Raw genomic sequence first — 22,401 nt, forward strand, 5'->3', positions numbered from 1 at the left:
CCTATATTATAATAATATTTTGCTTCATCATTAAGTTCGTTAAGAAGGAATTATTAAATATCATATAATAGATATTAAATTACAAGAATATTGTTACTAATTTTTTTTATTACGTACATAATTCTTTATAAGTACCTTAGATAATTTTAACATGGTACATTATAACAGACATATTTTAAAAATGGTAGCACCGTCAAAGTATAAAAAAACAAATGTCAAATTTAAATTTACAGACAGTTTCCGACAGTTTTCGTGTAGTCGTGTACTTTTCGAAGCTTTTTCAATTGAATTAACCTTATAAGTAAAATGCAATATTTGTAAAATAATAAGAATATAAATAAAGTGTTTATTTCAGTTTACAATGGATTTATAAATTTGAACACATTTATAAGTGTAATAATGAATGAGCCAATATTGCGTTATGAGAAGATAGACTTCTTGGGTGAGGGGCAGGTAAGTTAAAACAATACTATCACATTATTTACAACAAAATTTAATGTCCATAATCAATATGTGTAATCATCAGTTATTACCGTGTACCTTAATACAATTAGTGCATATAATTTTATTTTGATGGGATTTAAAATTTGCGTTTGTTTCAGTTTGCCACAGTATATAAAGCCAGAGATGTGAAAACTGATAAAATAGTCGCGGTGAAAAAAATTAAAATTGGATCCCGTCTCGAAGCTCAAGATGGAATCAATCGGACTGCTCTTAGAGAGATTAAACTTCTACAAGAATTACAACATATTAATCTGATTGGTTTACTAGGTTGATATAATGGAAATTATATATATATTATATATTCCCTTTTTATAAAAAACAGGACATGTATGACCTTTGTGATTTAAATAGTTTTGCTACTTGTCAAATAATGAATGAAAACAGCACAAGCATATTTGGGGACTATTTAGATCAATGCACTTCTCTTACTATGGAAAAGGCTTATATCTCAATATTGAGAATGTTAAAAGTCTTTTATATTATAGAAAATGTTCTGTGATATTATACATCACATAAAAATTATTAAAACATTAAGTTTTATCTTTTGGAAGATAATGTCATAGCAAGTTTACAGTAAATATCAAATGCATCTTTCTATGTACAATATCTAACTACATATTTATTAACATAGTGACTGTATTGGTAACTAATTATGTTAAACAGTCTGTAATTTTTAATTTGCTTATTATATTTAATTTCATAAATTCATGCATGCTCTAGATTTGATTAAATTAAGAATCAAAGGTCAAAAGAATTTACACATGAATTAAAACATTGCATACCAGTGATTGGTAATAAAAAAGATAATAAATATTAATATTAATTAGAGGTCTATTAAAGTATACAGGTTTGAGAAGCTCCTTTGTCATGATCATTTTGCTTAGTCACTTTAAAGAGAATTAACTCTCTATCATGAAATAGCATTCTAATAGAGTTTTAAGTTAAAATCAATTCAAATACCATAAACCTTTTTCTGATTAAAAAAAGATAAGTAGTGTGTATGGTCAAAAAAGTGCTATTTAAATGTGGATGCTCTTAAGGCACAAAATATGAGCCTACCTTGAAAGTTCAGCAAAAAATTGAAAAAAGCTTTCTCATTTTTTTATTGAGAGTAATCTTTGTAATATTTTTTCACTAACAGAAGCTCAGAATAGATTTTCTGAATGTTTCTTAGCTACTGATGTGTTGTTGTATTGTTGATTTAAATGTATAATACATCCAGTCCAAAATTTATAGGTTTTATACTATAACTTATCACCCAGTGAATATATATGAATCTTGTCTATATGGACTTAAGTTAGAGTTTTTAACAATTGTCATTTCTCTTAATTAGCAAATTCATTTTCAGATGTGTTTGGGCAGAAGTCTAATGTGTCCTTGGTGTTTGACTTTATGGATACTGACTTGGAAATAATTGTTAAGGACAGTAACATAGTGCTTACTCCAGCTAATGTTAAGGCATATACAATTATGACACTTAAAGGTGAAAGCTTTTTACTTTATAAGTATGATATGTAGCAGAGGTTTATGTCCTGGCATAATCCTGCTATAAATGTAATAAAGCTAAGGAAATTAGATAAATTGCATTCAAAGTTAAACAAGTTAAGTAAATTCACATGCACATTCTCACTAGCAGGAGAATTTATTATTTAGTTTTGACTTTGTATTTAAAAAGCTGTTGCCTCTGCTGAAATTTTAACACTTCTATTGAATACAAGACTTTTCTTAGATTTTTTATTGTTCTAGGACTGGAATATTTACATCAAAATTGGATCCTGCATAGAGATTTGAAACCCAATAATTTACTTATAAATCGTGAAGGAATATTAAAAATTGGTGATTTTGGGCTCGCTAAAGCCTTTGGGTCGCCTACTAGGATAAATACACATCAAGTTGTAACAAGATGGTACAGGTAGGTGTTCTTCTTAACCCCTTGGCTTACACGATATCTGCTAATTGCGCGTGCGACATATGTTTTTTAGAGCAATGAAAAGAATTGTGAAATAATTTAAAACAATGTTTAGGTACAAATAGTAATTTTTAGACATCTAGGGTGCAATCATAATCAATTAATCAGTTGACAAAAATAATACACGGCATCATATGCACCAATTCCTCATCGAGCCTGACTAGTGGCTTTTGTTTATGGCACAAATTCTTTACCATGAGTTAGACATGTGGTTTTTGCTTATGGCACAAACTTTTCACCACCAATCAGAATCATGGGCCAAAAGGTTAAAGAGTGTTTTCATAAAAAGTTAAATTTTACTAAATTGTAGTTTCACATTATTTCATACTTGTTGTACTTGAAAATATGGGGTGACCACAGGTCATTAGTATATTTATAGATTATAATAAAAATTTAAATCTTACATTATGTTATACAAATATTATGATGTGTAAAGACTAAATTAACAACTATTGTTATCTCTAAAGATGCCCCTTAATATTTATCAGAGATTTGCTCCCATGCAACATTTGAGAACTGAAGGGAGTCAATTGTAATACTCTGATTATTTTTTATTTTTTTTTAATCATGTATTTTTAAATTATTAATTAGTGGTTGGAACTCTTCCGTATCTAAATAGTTTCCTTCCTTGCAAGTAATCTTAATGTTATTGTCGTAATTTGGGAATGTAGTAGAAATAAATATAAGTATGCAGAGGATCCACTGTAACCAGCTAAATTTTGAAAATGGTCTATGAGAAAAAAAACTCCCTTATGGGGCACAAATAGGCTACTTCAAAACGAATATTGATGTGCTTTCTTCTGCAACAAGTTAAACTTTTTGATATTTTCATTTTACAGATCCCCAGAGTTACTGTTTGGTGCGCGACAATACGGTACTGGTGTTGACATGTGGGCTGTAGGTTGCATTTTAGCCGAATTATTACTGAGAGTGCCTTTCTTACCTGGAGAATCTGATTTAGATCAACTTTCCCGCATCTTCCAGGTGTTTGGAACACCAACTGAAGAAAATTGGCCAGTTTGTATTACAATACTTATTTTAAAATAAATGAATAGAATTTATAGTTTGCATAATCAATAATAAATGAATAACAATCGTATGACATACTTGTAAAATTGAGTGTGTGTATATGGATCACATTGTTAAGCGAAAGACATAGCTCAGTGGATTAGCCAGTTGAAGTGTCAGTGGATAGGTCACATAGCACTCTGGTGGCCACTGGTTCTCAAGTTTCTGGGTTGGAGAACAAGGATTTGCTAATGCACAGCAAAGGACGTCCACCCACAAGGTGCTCAGATAACCACAGTAAATGATGCATAGGAAGACAATTTATCTAGTCTGCTTCAAACCTTCGGGTTGGAAGAATGAATAGGGGAGACTATAGGCCTAGATACAGTCCTGGCAGCACTTGCAATGTTTATATAATAATATAAAAGTACAAACCGAAAATTACAAGCAAAATAATAATTTTTTAACAAAAAAAAATTATTACACTTTCGTTTTACAAAATTTTCATCGATGTTTTGATAAACTGTTTACTTGACGCTGTAAAATTTGTTTTGACGAAAATTGAATTTTAGCAGATATATTTAATAGTAAATTATTATTTCAGGGCATGATGGGTCTGACAGACTATGTGCAGTTCAAACAGTTTCCCCCGCAGCAATTACGTCACATCTTTAGTGCAGCTTCTGATGATCTGTTGCAGCTGCTGGAAAGCCTGCTTGCCTTGTATCCGCCAAATCGCTGTGACTGCACACAAGCTTTACAGATGTCTTATTTTAGGTAATTAGTGTATTAGAACTTTTCTTTTTTGGACATTAACGCAGTCTCACCAGGTTTGAACTCAAGGGTTACCCAGGATTAACCTCGTGTAACCTTTTGTAGCCTCACTATTTTTTTTAATTTACTAATATTCTTCTCGCTAATAAAAATAACTAAAACAGACTAATTGAACTGTGCTCACATGTGTTACTTGACGGATTTTTTATTGCATATATTGCGAAACAGTTTGTTTGATAAAGCAGATATATGGGGGAACCATTTTTATTTTGCATGTAAAATAAGCCAAAGAAAAACTGCAGTATATATGATACTAATTGACTACTTTGGTTTCAGTACTTCAATACTCAATGTATCTCAAGCGAAGGTTTTTTGGTACCTGTTATCAGTTTAAATGTATAAATTCTAATGATGTTTGATTGATAGTATATTAATTCTGATTATAGTAAAAACATTACATGTTTTATTCTACTTATTCTATTATTCTATAAGTTTTATTTTTATATATTAAGGTTACTGCTTTATGAAATAAAAAACAGAATCTTACTGTAAATCCGCTTTACTTGGCTACTTAAATATTTGCAGAATATATGTGTACAGTGTTCTGATTAAAACATTGGCCTGTTAAAGGCAGACACATAGAGATGACAGTATTTTTTATTGCAGTAATAAACCCGCTCCAACCGTAGGTGCGAAATTGCCGATGCCGTCGAATATATCAAAACTGGAGATGGAAAAGCCATCGCTGAAGAGGAAATTATTAGAAAATATTGATGGAGGGTCTCTGGCAAAAAGACTACAATTTTAAACTTACAATAATAACAACGTAACGTTCTTTGACACTGCCATCTGAAACATCGTTAGCAGGTGCAACGACTTTGATTGATGCATTTGTTAATGTTGTATGTTATTTGACAAGAAAACATTAAAATGAGACAAGAGCAGGACTTTACCGGACATAAAAATATTATTGATTAACGTATAAAACAGATTAAAAAAATATTTTAATAGAGGCAAATTTTGTTGTTTTAATTAGCGGGGCGCACACATTCACATGCACAAATATGGTGTACGGGCAACATTGTCATCGTCAGCGGCGCATCGAAAAAAGGCATTCCACAGAAATATAATTATTTATTTACATCTGTATTATAGGAGTAACATTACATCAGTGGCGTAGCTAGGATATTTGGGGCCCCTGGCAAAATTGTGGTCAGGTGCCCCCCCCCCATTTTTTACTGAGTTTGAGAAACCAATGGCCTTATCTTTTCACGCACATAAGACCATATGGTGTTCTCTTCAAATGAATCTTTTTTTTCTGAAAACGCCACATCTTGAAGGTCAAAATTTACAAAAAAACATAAGGTGCTGTCTTAAAGGAAAAACTTTTAACAAACACATATTTAGTTATCTTAAAGGATTAAAAAAACGGGCGTTGGTAGCTTTGGGGATAGGGTACCAAAAATAAAACGAAAAAATTACCTTGTAAAAAGAAATTAGCCGAAATTTTAAAAATAACATAAACCGAACAGGATGCATTTGAACCTGATGACCTACTCTGACTAGTGAATGTTTCTGTAAAATATCGTGAATGCGGCTGACCCACGCATATTGAAAAGGGAAGATTCGCCACGCTATTGACGGACGAATGAGGTGTTCACAGAAAACGTAAAAAAATACTTCTCTGTTTTATAACACAATTTCGAAAATTAACATATGGCGATTTCGGCCACTATGCGCATTTTATATATAAATTGTTTAGGCATGAAAATGAAGTATATTTCGGATGAAACAGATGTTAGCAGGTCTGCGATTTATGCTATAATTCATGGCTTCTCAAATTATTTAACTCACGATACCCTTTCGGTATATAAGTTTTTCGCGACCCCATTCAATAAAAGATTCCTTAGCGACCCCCTCCAAAAAATAAAAAAGGAAACAGTCTTTTAGAAATTCTTATTTTCGAAATCTCGCGACCCCCTAAAATTTTCAGGAGACACGCTAGAGGGTCCGAAACTCAGTTTTAGAAGCCTTGGTATAATCTATATATTTTTTAATAAATTCGATTATGGTTTTTTTTAATACTTATTTCGATAAATTTGGGCCGTTTAATACGATTGTGGAGGTGGACCAACCCCTACATGCAAAAAATAAATAAACATAAACGAATTTTACAAAACGAGAAAATATGGATAATTTGGGCAATTTGCATATACACTGAGAATAGTGCTCTGAAAGTAACACATAGACATCGTACTGTAGATTGTGTATATTTTGTTAAAGTACATGTTAATTCGGTATCCAAGTAGTGACTTATTATTAGAGGTGATACAACCAATTAAGTTCAAACGTTTACGTCGCGAAACAGTCACCACAATCTACACTTTGTTGACCTTAACGATCTAATAATTCATACACAAAATATCGAATGTTTATGGAAAGTCTTCAAGACTGTTTGCGTTAAAACAAATGATTTAGGTCTACTGAAATAGCTGCAAACCGTTTCGTTTTCAATAAAAATATGCGGCTAGTTCCCTATTTTAATAAATTCTTGGCCTATTTCATTAAATTCTTGATTTTTAATTTTAGGGCCACAAAAGATACCAACTCCCAAAAAAAATTAAATAATAAAAATCTCTGACTAACGAACCGAACCAGTTTCGGCATATATTAAATTTGTAAATGTTCTTAGGGCCCCACTAATCTGTTGAATATATCATTTTTGGCAAAAAAGGCCCCACTGGAGATCTGAACTCTGACATCGCTAGTTAAAATCGTGGTTTTCATTTTTGTTTTAACATTTTTTTGTTCATCAAAAAAAATATTTTCAATTTGGGTGCCCCCCTTGCCTGCGGTGCCCTAGGGCGACCGCCCCTCTTGCCACCCCCTAGCTACGCCACTGCATTACATCATCATTAGTGACGCATCGTAAAGGGGAATGAATTTTGCCTCAACCTCCATCAGAGTGTCAAATGTAGTAAGTAGGTTCTGAAACACGAATGCTTGTTTTTAATATGAGTTCACGGACGTTCCGGCTCCGTGTACTCATATCCGACAAAGCTGTAAAAGCCTCAAGGCTAGCGGCAATAACATCATCGAAACAATAGAATAGAATGAATATACACATTTCTACTTCGGACTTCGTGTCGTTACTACCTGAAGACCAACCCTACCCAAGACGAATCCCACAGTGGGAACACTGACTATTATCATGTTCAATTTTAATACTATAAATCTATTGCAATTTATATTTGTTATTACAAATATTACTAGTTACTTTGGCTCAATAATGTTTCTTTATATGAAATTATTGCATGTGTTTATATAAATTGCGCCAGATACTTTTTGCGTCTTTTTAGGTTGTACAGTTAATAAAACACATTTATGGCTTATTAAATTTATTCGAATTACATTATTTAACAAAACATGTTCTAAAAGATTTACACTACAGATGTTAACAAATACAGAATCCCACATTTATGTTGTCAGAATTATGGTTAGTATGCCTGGAAAGCAAAACAAATGGGCAGTAAAAAATATTAATTTGATTAATAGATGGGTTTCGATTTTTAAAACTGGCAAAAAATTTAAACTTATCGAGTTATAATTACTATATGATTTAAACCTTGGTTTTGATAGGGTGTACTATATATTCATTGACAGCAAATGAACAATACATATAGGCCTTTACATCTGTGTATAACCCCTATGTGAGTCGTATAACTTTTATTTCCATTGCGTTAAGCTTAAAATATTTTCTTCATTTAAAATTTAGATTGAACAATTTAATTTTGCAGGGTTGTTTCTTTTGATAAGAACTTTAACCCAGTAGAAAAAATTGTAGCCAGTATTATGAATTTAAATTTAATTGAGACTAGATTGAACTATGTGGTGATTTATAATTTCATCATCATCAGTCAGCCGCTAGACATGCCCACCGCAAGGCATAGGCCTCCCCTCCCAAGGCAAAGAACGCCAACACACTGATAAAAGATCTTCGATATTGCAGTATTATAATTTACTAATAGATATTATCTTACCAAATTGGTGGTCACGCAGTAGATTCTTCCAGTGCGTGGTTATAACGCATTCGGTATTTATTGACAAAATGGACGTCTCTGTATGATTGCGTCACGACTTTCTACGCGTAACACTGTTCAACGTACATTGTAATATTGGAATGATTGAAATTATTAAAAACCTATGCAGTGGCCACCCCACGTAATGGAGTCAACTCTAAGTGTTTGCTTGTGAAATGCTTCGGAAGAGCACTAGTAAGGCCGTGCGATGATTCCCGTGATCATGAAACTTAGTAAGATGAGAATGTAAATGAAATAATAGAGTTCTCATATTTAACTTAGGTTTATTATCTGTGGACATAGTTGCAAATATATTCACTTATTCATATTTTTATCCACATAAGATCATTAATAGAGATCACATACGTCCTTCTAAAATAGAATCAGATTGAGCTTCTATAGCTTCAAGCTACGAAGGTTCCAACCGATTTGAGATATACAATGGCTATAGGTTTTTTGTGGTCTCTTTCACTGTATCCTTAAACAGTAGTAGAGCAATTCATTCCTGAGCCTTATTATCACATAAAAATCCTTAAAATTAAGTTTTTTTTACAGAAATGAATGACATTAAATGAACTCAGACAGAGGACATGATAATTCAGAGGCATTAACATGAAAATGTATTATAATACCGTACATAGTTTAGTGAAAATTACTTTAATATGTTAATTATCTTTATCTAATATTTCAACGTGACCACAAAAATAGTAGTTGCACAGAGTATTGTAAAAAACGTGTGCACCTCCATGTTAATGATGTAAGCAATGCTTTCGTCACAGGTATGAAAAATTCTCTCGAAAGCTATCGAACATCTAACAGAAACTATTATTGTATCATCATATCAGCAGACAGACGCCCATTACAAGGCATAGGCCTCCCCCAAACATTGACACAGTAACCGGCCTTGCGCTTCCCGTATCCATGGACGTCCCGCGATTTTAACAATATATAATTTCAAATAAAAGTTAACCGCTATTTATATATTGTCTAACATAATGCTTTTACTGTTGAGGGAAAATCAAGTAAAATTAGTACTTACTGTCAAAAGATACACAAACTAACGTGTCTGTAAAATTATGTTACAAAAACACTTACGTTCATTTAAATTGTTGACATCTTTTCGTTGATCTTCATTTTTTAATGACTTTGTTCTTATAACGCCAATCTGCACACAATAATTTGTTCTGTCCCATGATTCTCATAATTTGGATGTTATATTTTTCTTTTTTTTTATGGTGCTGTCAATTTTATATTTTCTGTAGGAAAATGGTTTTCTCTAAATACTGTAAAGCCGACAATAGCTCTCAATTTACCAGTTCTACATACGGATTGTTTAAAAACATTCTTTTGTTAGGATTTGTTACGATAGTTAATTACAACCACCTTAGGTGAGCTGGACATGGCTGTGAGACGCCCGTAAACTCCATATTTGCGTTCATCTTCGGGCCTCAGGGTTCCCATTTTCTTCATCGCTAAGTAAATCTAAAAATAATTATTAAAAAATATCGATGGTCATTAAAAATATTATAGAAATCTATTGCGTATTGCATTTGATGTGTTTGAAGTTTTACTGCTAGACGATTTAGGCTTTTGCAGCTCCTTCTAAATTTACCCTGGGTGATCGTTCCCCAGTTACAACGAAAACGCACACGTAGAGGGACTGTACCCGTGTAGGTGTATAGTGTAGTGAATGAGGTGTGAAGTGAGGTGAGAAGAGACAAAGGCAGTAGTGACGAAAAGATTAAGAATTTTTTTATGGTTTATTTACTTTTTGGTGTAAATATTAAATGTGAAATGAATTCCTAAGTAACGGGACTTGATAAAAATAACCTTTTTATATTATATATTCTCATTGGATAAACCGATTAGAAATGGATTTTCGATTAAAATCGTCTATTGTATATGGGTGACCAAACTACTAGATAGCTGGAACCATTTCTCAAAATTTGCAATTTTTCGCGAGCCACAAATTATGACTTATTTAAAAGGTACCAATTTTTAATTTATATAAATTATACGAATTGGAAACATGTAAATAAAAGTACAAATTATTTTTATTGAATTTAAATATTACAGTAATTCAAAAGACGTTTTGCAACAGATACGGTAATAATTTTTGAAAATATAATTACACCAAAAAGTTTAGAAATTCAGGTACATTTACAGCGATCCACCAATAGTCTTTCAAAGAGCCGCAGATTTTACCTCTCTGGTCTACTGTTTGTAATAGTAAACGATGTTCAAATAGCGGTTGCTCGATTGTGCTGGAGAGCGTTGTTAACCGATTGCGAATGTTTAACCGAGAGGACAAAATTAAATTTACTATTCATTGAAGTTAAATTTTTTAGCAAGTGTTACATAGTCATAATATTATATGTATATTCAGATTCAAACGTCATAGAGAATAATGCAAATTGTGACAATGATATCTTATCTCGTACCTGTTCCAACATTCCGTAACTCCTGATGAGGAAATCACGTTGAGCGAGCAAATTGACGCGCTCACGTTCTTCTTTCTCAACAATTGGATCCGGCTCGAATGAACATAACACGTATGGAGGCTTTGATACTTTTTCCACAATCTGTTTAAAATAACATTTATTTTTATCGTAATAAAGCGTGTTTTCGTAGAACACAATTCGCAAATTAGAATTATTTGATTTAATGCTTGACTACTTCTAGATTTATGTTGAAGAACAAACGATACTATAACAAATCCACAGTTAAAAAAAGAGTAAAGTATTTCCAAATGTACTATGAAAAATGTTAAGGAATATATTAATTTCAATGTAAAGGACTAACAGGCTGTTGCGATTGCGACGTTTTGTCTTTATCTTGCTTTGATTTTTCTTTTTCTTCATTATCTTTTCGTTCTTTTGCTTCCTTTCTTTGATCTCTTTCCGAACGTGATTTTCCTTTAGGTTTCTCTGTGACTGAATCGCCAACAGATGTGATCGTTCCCTCTTCACCTTTCTTCTCGTTTTCTTTTATAGTTTTCATTTGAGATGGTTTCTTAAGAGCTTCAGCCTTTGCCTTGCCTTGCTGTAAATGCAAATACTTTCAAGTAAAAGCTTAGCGTTTTGTTGCCTTCATCGATATAATGGAACTAGAAGCCATTGGATATTATTTACATTTATAATAATTACACAAGATTTATTTAAAATGGAATCGTGACTAGAAGATTATTTACACATTCGAAACCACATAACGAAAATTCATTTCTACAAAGTTTTTAAACTGTTCAGCTGTTATTGACGTTTGCATCTGCCACTTGAACCTTCATATTTTATCGGCCACTTACTAACCACGAGTTCTGATCGAATTCAAAACAATAGCCTTGTTGATGGACAACAGACTTCGAGCAACGGCTAAAGTATAACAAGTCTATATTTTATGAGCCGCGCGATTTTGGGACATTTGATATTATTCCCGCAAGTAGTAATAATAATAATAAATAGTCATGTAACTTCGTCAAATACAAGCATTGAGTATTACCATTCCGTATGGAACAGTCATTCATTTAATTTAAGACACTTCTCTCTACTTCTATAGTCTCTATACCTATGCGTTAATTATCCAGGTAATTGTTCTTCGGAGCAGTAAATATGAACTCCCTATTGCTAGTGATTAAATATATCATAGTTCGTAAAGCCTGCTTTTGAATCTTTTCTTCTTGTATCAATTTACCTCGAACTGCTCGCGCTGCAAGCGGGCGCAGTCCCCGCGCGCCCGCGAGGCCGCCGTGCCCGTGTACAACGAGCCCGACGGCTGCTGGAAAAGAGCCGCATACCGCTCCCCTTCGGGATATACCCGCCTATGTTTATTTTAACAATATATTTTCTTATTTTTCAGAAAAGATAGCAAAGAACTTATTAAAATCCCTTACTATACACAGAGATTGTAAATAAAAAAAAACTCTGAACAGGTGAGCTTGGCTCGTTTGTAAATAAATAGTTTACTTGTCAGCAATTGCGTTATACATTCACCACTTTAAAGCTTTTATTATCTACTCCAAATAAAACTGTATAAGTAGGATAAAAAATATTTATAAACCTTACTGGATGGATTAAATGACGACACACCAGTGTCACAAAGAAAGAGAGAAAGAGAGAGTTGTCGCTTTAACTACCGGACCGATCGTTATATTAAAACGTTGCGATGTTAATTGAATATAAAAAGATTCTCCTAAACTGGTTTATATTGGAAACGTGATATAATCATCAAAGTCATAAATATTTTGACATATTTCCTTTTACGTCTTACTGAATAATTTGTATACAAAGTTTACATTAAAATTTATTAAACACTGAAAATAATATGCAAATAAATAAATTAAGAGAATATAGATACAATATATACACCAAAAAACATAAGCGTACCTAAAATTACCCAAATGTGTTTCTTCCCATTGTATTTGGGTTTGCCATGGAGTTTTTTCGTGCTCTTTGTCTTCGTTTCCAGGACTTTCAATAGCTCTGTATCAACAATTTATTACAATAATAAACAAAAATTAAACAAACTAAGTACTGTGCTAGATACGGTTAACACCTGAATATGCATGCAATTTTTTTCATTGTATGGTTATAAAAAAACTATGGATGTTTTTATTTAGACGAATGACGTTTGCACTTTGTTGACTTCTTCTCGTACTCTTGTCGATAAATCTTGTTTACCACATGGCCAATTTTTGGACTGATTTCTCTTTTATATGTTCTGAAACACGTGCAGATTAACTGAAAAGGAATTTCGAGGACCTTACGTTGCGCACTGTTAAGTTTTAATTAAAATATTAACTCAGTCCGGTTAATATAAAATCATCATCATTATTACAGCCGTAGGAAGTCTAGTGCTGGATAGTCTTCACCCAAAGAATTCCTATAGGACCATTCGAAAGGAGCTTTCATCCAGCGTCTTCCGATGACGTTACAAGGTCACCTTTCAACTTTGTGGGTGGACGTCCCTCGCTGCGAAACCTTAAGGTCGGTACCTTAAGGTTTCGCAGCTAACTTAACTTAGCTAACTTAGAATCATTAAATGCTTTTACTGAAATGTTTACTTGTTAGTTTGCAACAATCTATCTCGTATTCGCCTCCGGTCCTCCTCTAAGACACGTTTCTTGTCGCACTGCCAAATGTTAAGCATCGTGAAGGTATCGGTTAGAAGACCCTCTTTAACTTCTCGATCGAGTTGGGTGTCTGTATGAAAGCTTGGAGAGTGGTTTACCTAATAAAACAGACAAAACAGTATTTGACATTTTATGAGGCTGATATAAGGTAAGCTGTATACAGTACGGTACCGCAAGCTGATAATAGACATTACCACGGAGTCAGTTCTTGTATAGGAATAAGAAGACCCAACAGCACGCATTGACAAACGTCGCCATAACCTGCTATTCATACGTCATGCGACTGTAGATACTTAATGATAATTTTTACGCGTGTGTATAAATAGCTATGTAATTTTGTCAACTCAATCTTTCTCTATCGAACAACCGTGTGATTTACTTCGCACAACAGTATTTTGTTTCAGTTAGGGTATCAGCCTACTCTACTCTTCATGCCGTGATGCTTACGTGATACCACTACGATGCAATTTTAACCTTATGTATACTGTTAAAAGTAAATAAAAAAAAATTAAGAAAATGCTTCCTTAGGAACTCATGACAAAAATATATGCAGCGTATATATTTTTGAACAAAATCTTTTGTTTTTATTTATTTATGATTTAGTTTTTGTTATTGTACTTTTGTTTGAGCAGGGCGGGCGCTGATGATGCTTAGATCTCTTTAAAGTAATTAAAGTGGAGGTACTTTTCGGGCCTTTCCATAATTATTTCTTCTAGTTGTCAGTGACTGGACACAACGTTCACCGAGAAGTAAGCTCGGTTTGGACATATATCGTATAGTAACATGCGTTTAACGTCTTTATCTTAATTATTTTCATGGTCTATTATAAGAGCATTTAATTTCCTTTTTTTAAACTTACTTCTAAAATATACGGATGAAGCTTCTGATCCAAAAGTATATCAAAGCCGAGAATCTCAAAGCACGCGTGAACCTGTAAAATATGATTGAATTTTATTACGGGTATCCAACAGAAATTCATTTGTTCCTCATTTGTTGTTAATTAGGTTTCAGAAATAATAAATTTCGTAATGATAATAACATGTTGTCAAATATCTCCCTTCCGCTTTTTTGCTCTTTATTCAATGCTTTATAAAAAGTGTTACAGTGATCGGATTTAGTTCAAATATGCGCCGTTTTTTTCGATAATCTGTTTCCATCTAGACGGCAATTTCATAATACCTCCCTCGTAGAAGCCCCCCTCCTTATTTGCGAAGAACTCGGACAGCCACTTTTCACAAACCTCTTTTGAGTTCAACTTTACACCACCAAGGGCGTTCGCCATGGACAGGAACAGGTGATAATCACTTGGCGCTATGTCCGGGCTATATGGTGGATGTGATAAAACCTCCCATCCGAGCTCCCGTAGCTTCTGACGAGTCATCAACGAAGTATGTGGTCTGGCGTTGTCCTGGTGGAACACTACACCCTTCCTGTTGGCCAATTCTGGACGCTTCTGGTCGATCGCCTGCTTCAAGCGGTACAGTTGTTCGCAGTAGATGGTAGAATTAAGCGTCTGGCCATATGGGAGCAGCTCATAGTGGATGATTCCCATCCAATCCCACCAAACACACAGCAAAACCTTCCTGGCCGTCAATCCCGGCTTGGCCACTGTTTGGGACGATTCACCGGCCTTCGACCACGACCGTTTTCGCTTGATATTGTCGTATGTGATCCATTTTTCGTCGCCAGTCACCATCCGCTTCAAGAATGGGTCGAGTTCGTTCCGTTTCAGCAGCATATCGCAGGCGTTGATTCGGTCCAGAAGGTTTTTTTGCGTCAAATCATGCAGCACCCAAACATCAAGCTTTTTTTTGTATCCAGCCTTCTGCAGATGGTTTAAAATGGTTTGGTGACTAACTCCCATCTCCTGGGCGATGTCACGAGATGCCACATGCCGGTCTAACTCGATGTAGTCCATGATTTGATCGGTATTTGTCGTCACAGGTCTTCCGCCGGCTGGCTTATCCATGGTGTCGTTTTCGCCGGCTCTGAATCGTCGAAACCATTCCTCCGCGGTTCGAAGTGATAGCGTACCATCCCCCAAAACACCATTAATCTCACGGAACGTTTCTCTAGCGGATTTGCCTTTAACGAAGGAAAACTTTAAAATAGCGCGAATTTCGGCGTTAGTGAACTTCATGTTTACACGTCTGTAACTGTTGAAGGCAATATCCAAACTAATCATGCATAGCGTCGTTTTGTAGGTTATGTCAAGACCTTTCAAATTATGTATAGTATTGCCAGATACGAGCTCTGTAGCGCTTTGTACATAGCCGCGAAATTCAAAAGACAAAAAGGCGGAAGGGAGATATTTGACAACCTATTATGATAAGAAAATACGATTTAAAAATTCAGATTACTACAAATTAAAGTTAATCACTGTTTACTATTTGTCCCTGTAGACTTTGTACTGCCAGAAGTTATTCGCTTTTAATGCATGGTATGTGATGCGCTCTAAACAAGGTATCGCCACACGAAAGTCGTTTGTTTTTTTTCGTAATGGAACTTGCCGATTTCGCGGGTTTAAAAGGGTCGGGCGCAGAGGGCGCCTCTTTTAAAGTAGCGTAGCATGAAAGCTCTCGAGGGTGCCAAATCTCCGGAGGTCGCTTCATACTACTATTTTACCGAATAAAGAGGACCCCGAGCTCTTAGATCGCTTCAGTGGACGCTCCATGGGGTGACTAGGTTATTACATTCCGATTAAATAGCGTTTAAAAATGACCAATAGAGGCATTCTTTAATGGCGTCTCTAACTTGCCGGACGATGAAGATTCGCTGCATTCTTAAAGCAGTGTAGTAAAATGTTAATTAAAATCTATTTTCAACGAGCAAGTTACATAAATATTTAAAAGATAATGTAATTAGTAAACCGTATCGTGCGAAGGAAAGCAAGCGTGGTAGCTGTGCTTGAGGATCGGCCACGCGGCGATGATGGTCTTCACAATCACTTGGTCTATGGAATACCACAGCCGGCTCAGATCCACGCCTTGTGACATCAGAATCTTATTCAAAGTCGATATCTTGCTGGCATTAAAAATACAGTTTTAAATAATTAAAACATAATATACGTATATTATGTCGATTTGTAGTAGATTATATAAATCTAGTTGCCGTTGTAATTGCAATCGATTATTTAGAAGATATTTCGATCGAGGTATTATTTTTTTTAAATAAAACCTTTCAGTCTCACATAAACATTTACATTTCACACCTATCTATATTAATAAAAATGGAAAGTAATGATAATAAAATGCCATTAAACATATCATAGTATACAGAGTCAATTACGTTCATAATGTCAGTGCATTAATTCCCCTTCTATTTAAGGTTTTTATACTTTATTACTAAAATAATTTCCTAATTTCTTTCTGCACTTATTACTGCCTTGTATATACGAACTTACAACCAAAATATTCACAAAATCATTTTAACAGTCTTACTATATGTTTAAGTATTTATAGAATAAGTAATCAAATGTAAATGTTGTGGACTCCTGTAGAAATAAAATTAGAAATATTAAAAATCTTCAACATGTGTAATTAAGCCTTTGCCTCACCGTTTACTCCCGGCCTCTGAATCGTAAACATAAGTTCGGCTATGCTTATTCAAGGCATAATTCGTTAAGTGCATAAACACATTTGTCGTGTTGTTTGCATTGGGATCCGCGTATCTGCTTGTAGCAAACCTTAAAGGACATGGCAAAAGAGTTTAACTAGAGTGTTACTGAAACCGCTGTACCGTGCCTAAAGTGCAAGAGTGCGCGGCGGGACGGGGGTGGGGATGTTGATACCAGCCGCTCCGTTCCGATAGTTCGCCGCGCTTACATTAGACGCTGTACTGCGATTTCAGTACCACTTTAAATTACATTCCAATTATCAAAAGATGTTTAGGGATTAGTTGGTTCTGCTTGAATTTTTTAAAGAATTTATTGGATCGTACTTTGGCGCCTTACCGTACAAGACCTTCGTTGTAAACAAACACTCTAAGAGGATCACACGATGTTATAAGCGTATATACTCTGATATCGAATTTGTAACCATCCACTAAGTAAGGTTTAGATAAATACACCTGGAAATAAAAAAAAATTTCTGAGTGCACCCTCATTATATGTGTAACTTCCACACTTGAAGCTACATATCTTGTCTCCCAATGGCTACCACGCGAGTCCCGATCGACGTCACACTGAAGCGCAACAGGACACGGCGTTAACTAAAATTGCCACAAAGAATCTAAGGCTTGCTTAGAGCCCTACTTTGAGTCGGCTCCTTCTCACCCAATCCCTCTCATAGCCAGGTCTCCTCGGTACTCCCCCCGTACCTCAACAAAGCCAAAGACGTACTCCACACGGGTTCCCACAGAATACGCACCACATCATACCTATTGCGATACTCCCTCAGCAATAGAACAAAACACTACTTACCACACCACAACATCCGTTCTAAGGGGGCGGCTGCCCGCTCCCTAATCGCGATCAGCGTGTTCGTATCGAGGTTGGATCCGGGTACCTCCTTGGCTCGATTCCGATCTACGCTGCCGTCTCAAGCCGCATAACACAACATAAACACTACACAGCTCTACTCGGGTAGAGCGGTTTACTACGTGTAAACGTCATCGTACAACTGGAATGAGTCTGTTCAGCTTTTGTTTTATTTTTAAGTTCACAGACCCATCCGCCCCGTGAACTTGATTCCGATGAAGCTGTAAAAGCTCCCGAGCTGACGGCATCAATTTCAACCGAAACTAATAACAACACAAACACAAAGAGCCATCCATGACAAGTGCGACTGTAAGAAACCTTCATGATATTACTCCCGTAAATGTATAAATAGCCACGTAACCTCGTCAATACAAGCATTAAGTAATTCTTAATGTTCTCTATTCCTTACAATGTTTCGCTTGATAATAGCTTCCAAATATTTTTTTGAAATTAAACATGTATATTTGTGTTTATAAATTTCTAAAAGTAAATACTACTTACATTATCAAAGGATAATTCTTATTATTATTCTGGACTTTACCTGTGCAATTAACTTATCGGTAGGCTTAACTTCTTTTAGCGATTTCGTCAAGTAAATACCTCGTCCTTGACTTCCACACTCAGGTTTTATTATAAACGTTTTGTTTTTATGCGTTTTCGAGTAGTTAAGAGCTTCTCCAAAACTGAAAATGAAATTTTAAAAAATATCACAGCTTCTCAATCCAATGTATTAAATAGCTCATTTGTCTTACTCTGCCGGCAGGCACCATGTTTTAGGAAAGAAATTGTATTCCTTCGGATATATTTTTTGCATTCGGTTCAAGTTTCTTGCCAGTAAATCTTTCCTGCAAACGTAACATACGAATGTTTTGTATATAATTTAGAACTTCAGTAATTATCGAATGACAAGTATGTTACTGATTAAACAATTGCTAGATTTTACTGCCTAAAAGGAATACGAAAAATAAAGTTGAACATCTATTAAATATGTATGTATTGACTAATGACAATTTTTCTGGAATCACAAAGCTTAAGGAATTGAAATTTACTAGGAATAATCCTTTCGCCCAGTAAAGCGAGTCAGTTGAGAACGGATTTTACAAAACTTCACCCGCAGAAGTGTTGTGGGGGCAATCTTTTAGTTTACGAAGCGATCAGTTAAGAAGGAAGTTAGCATGTAACGTATAAAAATATCTTTATACATATACACGCGAGCTCTTTTGTTTGTTTATATTGACATAATTCAACAAAAAATTATAAAAGTAACAAAACAAAGCGATGACAAGTTTTTATTAAACCAGACACCAAGAAGTGACATGACATTCATTCTCCTGATGAGAAGTGGTACAGAGATTGTAACCTCTTTTCGGGATGTGTTTTAGCGCAGTAGTCAGAGGCACCGGGGTATTCCGCACGAGATTTTGGAGCCTATCGATAATACTGATTCTACCTCTCCAGTAACCCCAAAGTGGAGGAAGAATCATGTTTCGACCAAATAACAGAATATTTGCTGTGCAGAGATTTTCCCCACACGTTAGAGTCCTTTCATAACCGCACAGTTCTTCACAGAATTTTGATAAAAGGAATCGTGGCTTTATACCAAATTACATTTGAGCATTTGAGAAAATGCGACTCGAATTAGTCTCATTTGCACAGTACACTAGTCACAGCATTCTCAAACAAGAACAACGAACGTTTTTAATTTAATCCAAAGTAATGCAATGGTATTAATCTAAATAGTTGTATTATGAATCTATATTTTAAAAAAATTCTCTAGAATACCATACCTGCATATTTCTAACATTCCCGGGAAATGGTTTATACGTTGGAACCTCTTCATCTCTTTGGCTCTTTCGACGGAGACGCTCATATCGGTCCAATAAAAATTCCAAGTTTCCTCTTCAGAAACTTCTCGCATACCGAAGGCGCTGGCCACTTTTCGAATGGACTCATATCGACAGTTCGTGAGACAAACGGTTATTTGCGATCTAACAAAAAATTAACTTTTGATTCTATTTGATAATGAATGAATTTTTGTTTTATCTTTGAACATTCGCGAAAAGCTGAGTTTTAACTTCTCAAAATTCTATGGATTAACCGTGCCGGTATGGGGTTATCGCATTACAGAGAGAAAGCCCAGGTACGATGCTCGTGGCTGACCGGCATACTAGGTTGAAGGAGGGTTCCTTACCTTCACGGACATGGCCCCTCTCCCCTACTTTGCTATTTCGGAAACTAGTTCTAGGAATGAGCTGCTTTTCGCTTATGAAGAGCCTACATCCCCAAGCAGGTTGTAGAGAAATTTCTGCATACAAATTTACTATGAATTTATTCTAGTTATTTCGTCGAATGAATCGCATTACTTGTTCATCTTAGCTATGAGGGCTTTAGGTATACTTCTTTCCTAGAGAACAGTATTTTCTGTTATAACTGCACGTTTTAATGTTCTTGAAAACAGAGATAATTCTGAATACTAAAAGGCGTTATCGCCATGTCTCCATGGATGCTATATTATTTCTCGTATGTCCAATCAAGAGCTGGGTCAATACGTAATATTATCACAACTTATTAAAGAAAATTTGTTTTAATTGTGTGTTTAAAGCATCGTTCTCAATATAAGGTTTTGTCCAGTTCTCGTTCTTAATATTAATATTAATAGATACTCTGATATCTTTAAACAAGTGTCTGTAAATTTATCCATAACATATAATTGCCAGTACATGTTAATAATTGTGTATATCACAGGGAACACTATATTATTTATTAATAAATAAATAGTGTCTGGCAAATCTACGTAATTTATTGCAGGCTAGTTATGCGTAAACGTGGACATTACATAGGTAGTAGTTGCTGCCATATTTCCTAGATATGTTATTACCGAATTACTAACCCGCGTGGCCTGGCGAGTTTTTCTATATAGACGGATTTGAGTAGCGCCATTTGCAGCAAAAGCCTCTAATACATCGCGTGACTATAAGAACGTATATTGTGACGACGTGTCACGGGTATTATCAACGATGGTCAGGTTCACTGAATATCAATATTCATCTGATACCACCTGCCACCCTCGCTTCATTGTACGACGTAGTGCCACACATTTGCGTGACATAGAACGACAACTCTGTTATTCGATTCAGCTAAAACTAATCGGAGTAAAAGTTTACGTCTTCTTCCGACAATCGAGTAGATATCAATTAGTCAATATAATACATCAGGCGTCATCTGACGTATATATATACATATATACGTAATAGGGTTCCGTATGGAACAGTCGTGCGTTTTACAATGTAGTCTTATTTCATTTTTGAATTTATAAAAATAATTTAGGAGGTATAGAAACCTTTTTCTCCGTTTTTTCTTTTTGGTAGTTTCTTGAGGTATAATAGGAGCGGTACAGGAAGTAGGTTGCGAAGTATCATCTTCACCATAAAGTTTGCTATCATAGTTTCTCATTAACATTGTCATCTCATTCATATCTTCTTTAGCTTGTTGCTCCATTGCGAGTTTACCTTCTATGTGGCAAAAGAAATGATTGTTAATTAAATTTTCACATATTTAATGTTATTTAACAGGACGTAGGTAGTTTTGAACCAAACGGTCATAGCTTCGTATGTGTACAGAACCGATTGCTGCGAACACGTCCATGACGAAGGTTGTTCTCCTTCGTCATGAACATACTTGTATAATACACACTTAACAAGATATTTTGTAAAGTCTAATTTCCAAACTGTTATCAATAAGTGTGTTATTTTTACTTTAAAAATCTTACCTTCATTTTTTTGCTTATTTGCGTTGAAATATGATTGGATTTGATTATTAACAAAACTTTGATCTTCGCCGTAAGCTTGATGGAATTCCAACTATTAAAAATATAGACCATTTCATTATAACAAAAAGAAAATTTCAATATTTGTTATAGAGAAATAAACTGACCTCCATTTGGCGTGTAACACCAGTAGGCGAAGATTAAATGATCAATAGATTCATTACGTAAAAATAGTATTTAATTAAAAAAATATTTTTCTAAAACTGTTACCAAAATTACACGAAGAACGCCAAAAGAATGATTTTGTATGTAGAACGCGGTAATAAGTAAAATAACCAAATACAGTTTAGATTTTGTCTGACTTTGTCATAAACGACTAATAGAAATTTGTAAAAACGTGAACGAAATTGATTTTTTTCTTTTTTATTAAACCAATCCGCGTTTAAACTTTGACAATATTTCCAAGAAATTAGAGATTTAAAATATTAAAATAAAGAGTGGTGATTAAAATTACATCAATAATCATAAATACATGATTATATGTAAAAAAAAATCTAAGTGGGTACTTTTTAAAAGTTATTACGATTCTGATTGTATTTGGTTTCGTATTACAATAACCTGCGCTAATCATGTATGATGGCATGTCCCATTAATTAAGTAAATACACTATAGTTATATTTTTAATGAGATTAAATAATG

At 34.5% G+C, this 22,401-nt stretch overlaps 2 protein-coding genes across 2 annotated transcripts; one reads left to right on the forward strand and one right to left on the reverse strand.

Annotated features, from left to right (window-relative positions):
• The first annotated feature begins 246 nt into the window (after positions 1-246).
• Positions 247-5,263, forward strand: Cdk7 (Cyclin-dependent kinase 7). Its single transcript, XM_068766551.1, has 7 exons — positions 247-453; positions 603-771; positions 1,853-1,987; positions 2,251-2,416; positions 3,313-3,490; positions 4,086-4,258; positions 4,922-5,263. Exons 1-7 carry the CDS (start codon positions 400-402, stop codon positions 5,061-5,063), a joined length of 1,017 nt encoding a protein of 338 aa, XP_068622652.1. The 5' UTR covers positions 247-399; the 3' UTR covers positions 5,064-5,263.
• Positions 5,264-9,462: 4,199 nt separating this feature from the next.
• LOC137923474 (tubulin polyglutamylase TTLL13-like) lies at positions 9,463-21,434 on the reverse strand. Its single transcript, XM_068766733.1, has 15 exons — positions 21,277-21,434; positions 19,724-19,924; positions 18,689-18,781; positions 18,478-18,619; positions 17,412-17,527; positions 17,016-17,144; positions 16,330-16,483; positions 14,319-14,390; positions 13,391-13,557; positions 12,714-12,809; positions 12,022-12,148; positions 11,137-11,376; positions 10,776-10,916; positions 9,718-9,816; positions 9,463-9,590 (listed from the first exon to the last, which is right to left on the reverse strand). Exons 1-15 carry the CDS (start codon positions 21,432-21,434, stop codon positions 9,582-9,584), a joined length of 1,944 nt encoding a protein of 647 aa, XP_068622834.1. The 3' UTR covers positions 9,463-9,581.
• Positions 21,435-22,401: the final 967 nt, after the last annotated feature.

The sequence above is a fragment of the Battus philenor genome, unplaced genomic scaffold, assembly GCF_028537555.1.
Source record: "Battus philenor isolate CCGP_79_NKW_IND1 unplaced genomic scaffold, ilBatPhil1.0.hap1 SCAF_21, whole genome shotgun sequence".
NCBI classification, from domain to species: Eukaryota; Metazoa; Arthropoda; class Insecta; order Lepidoptera; family Papilionidae; genus Battus; species Battus philenor.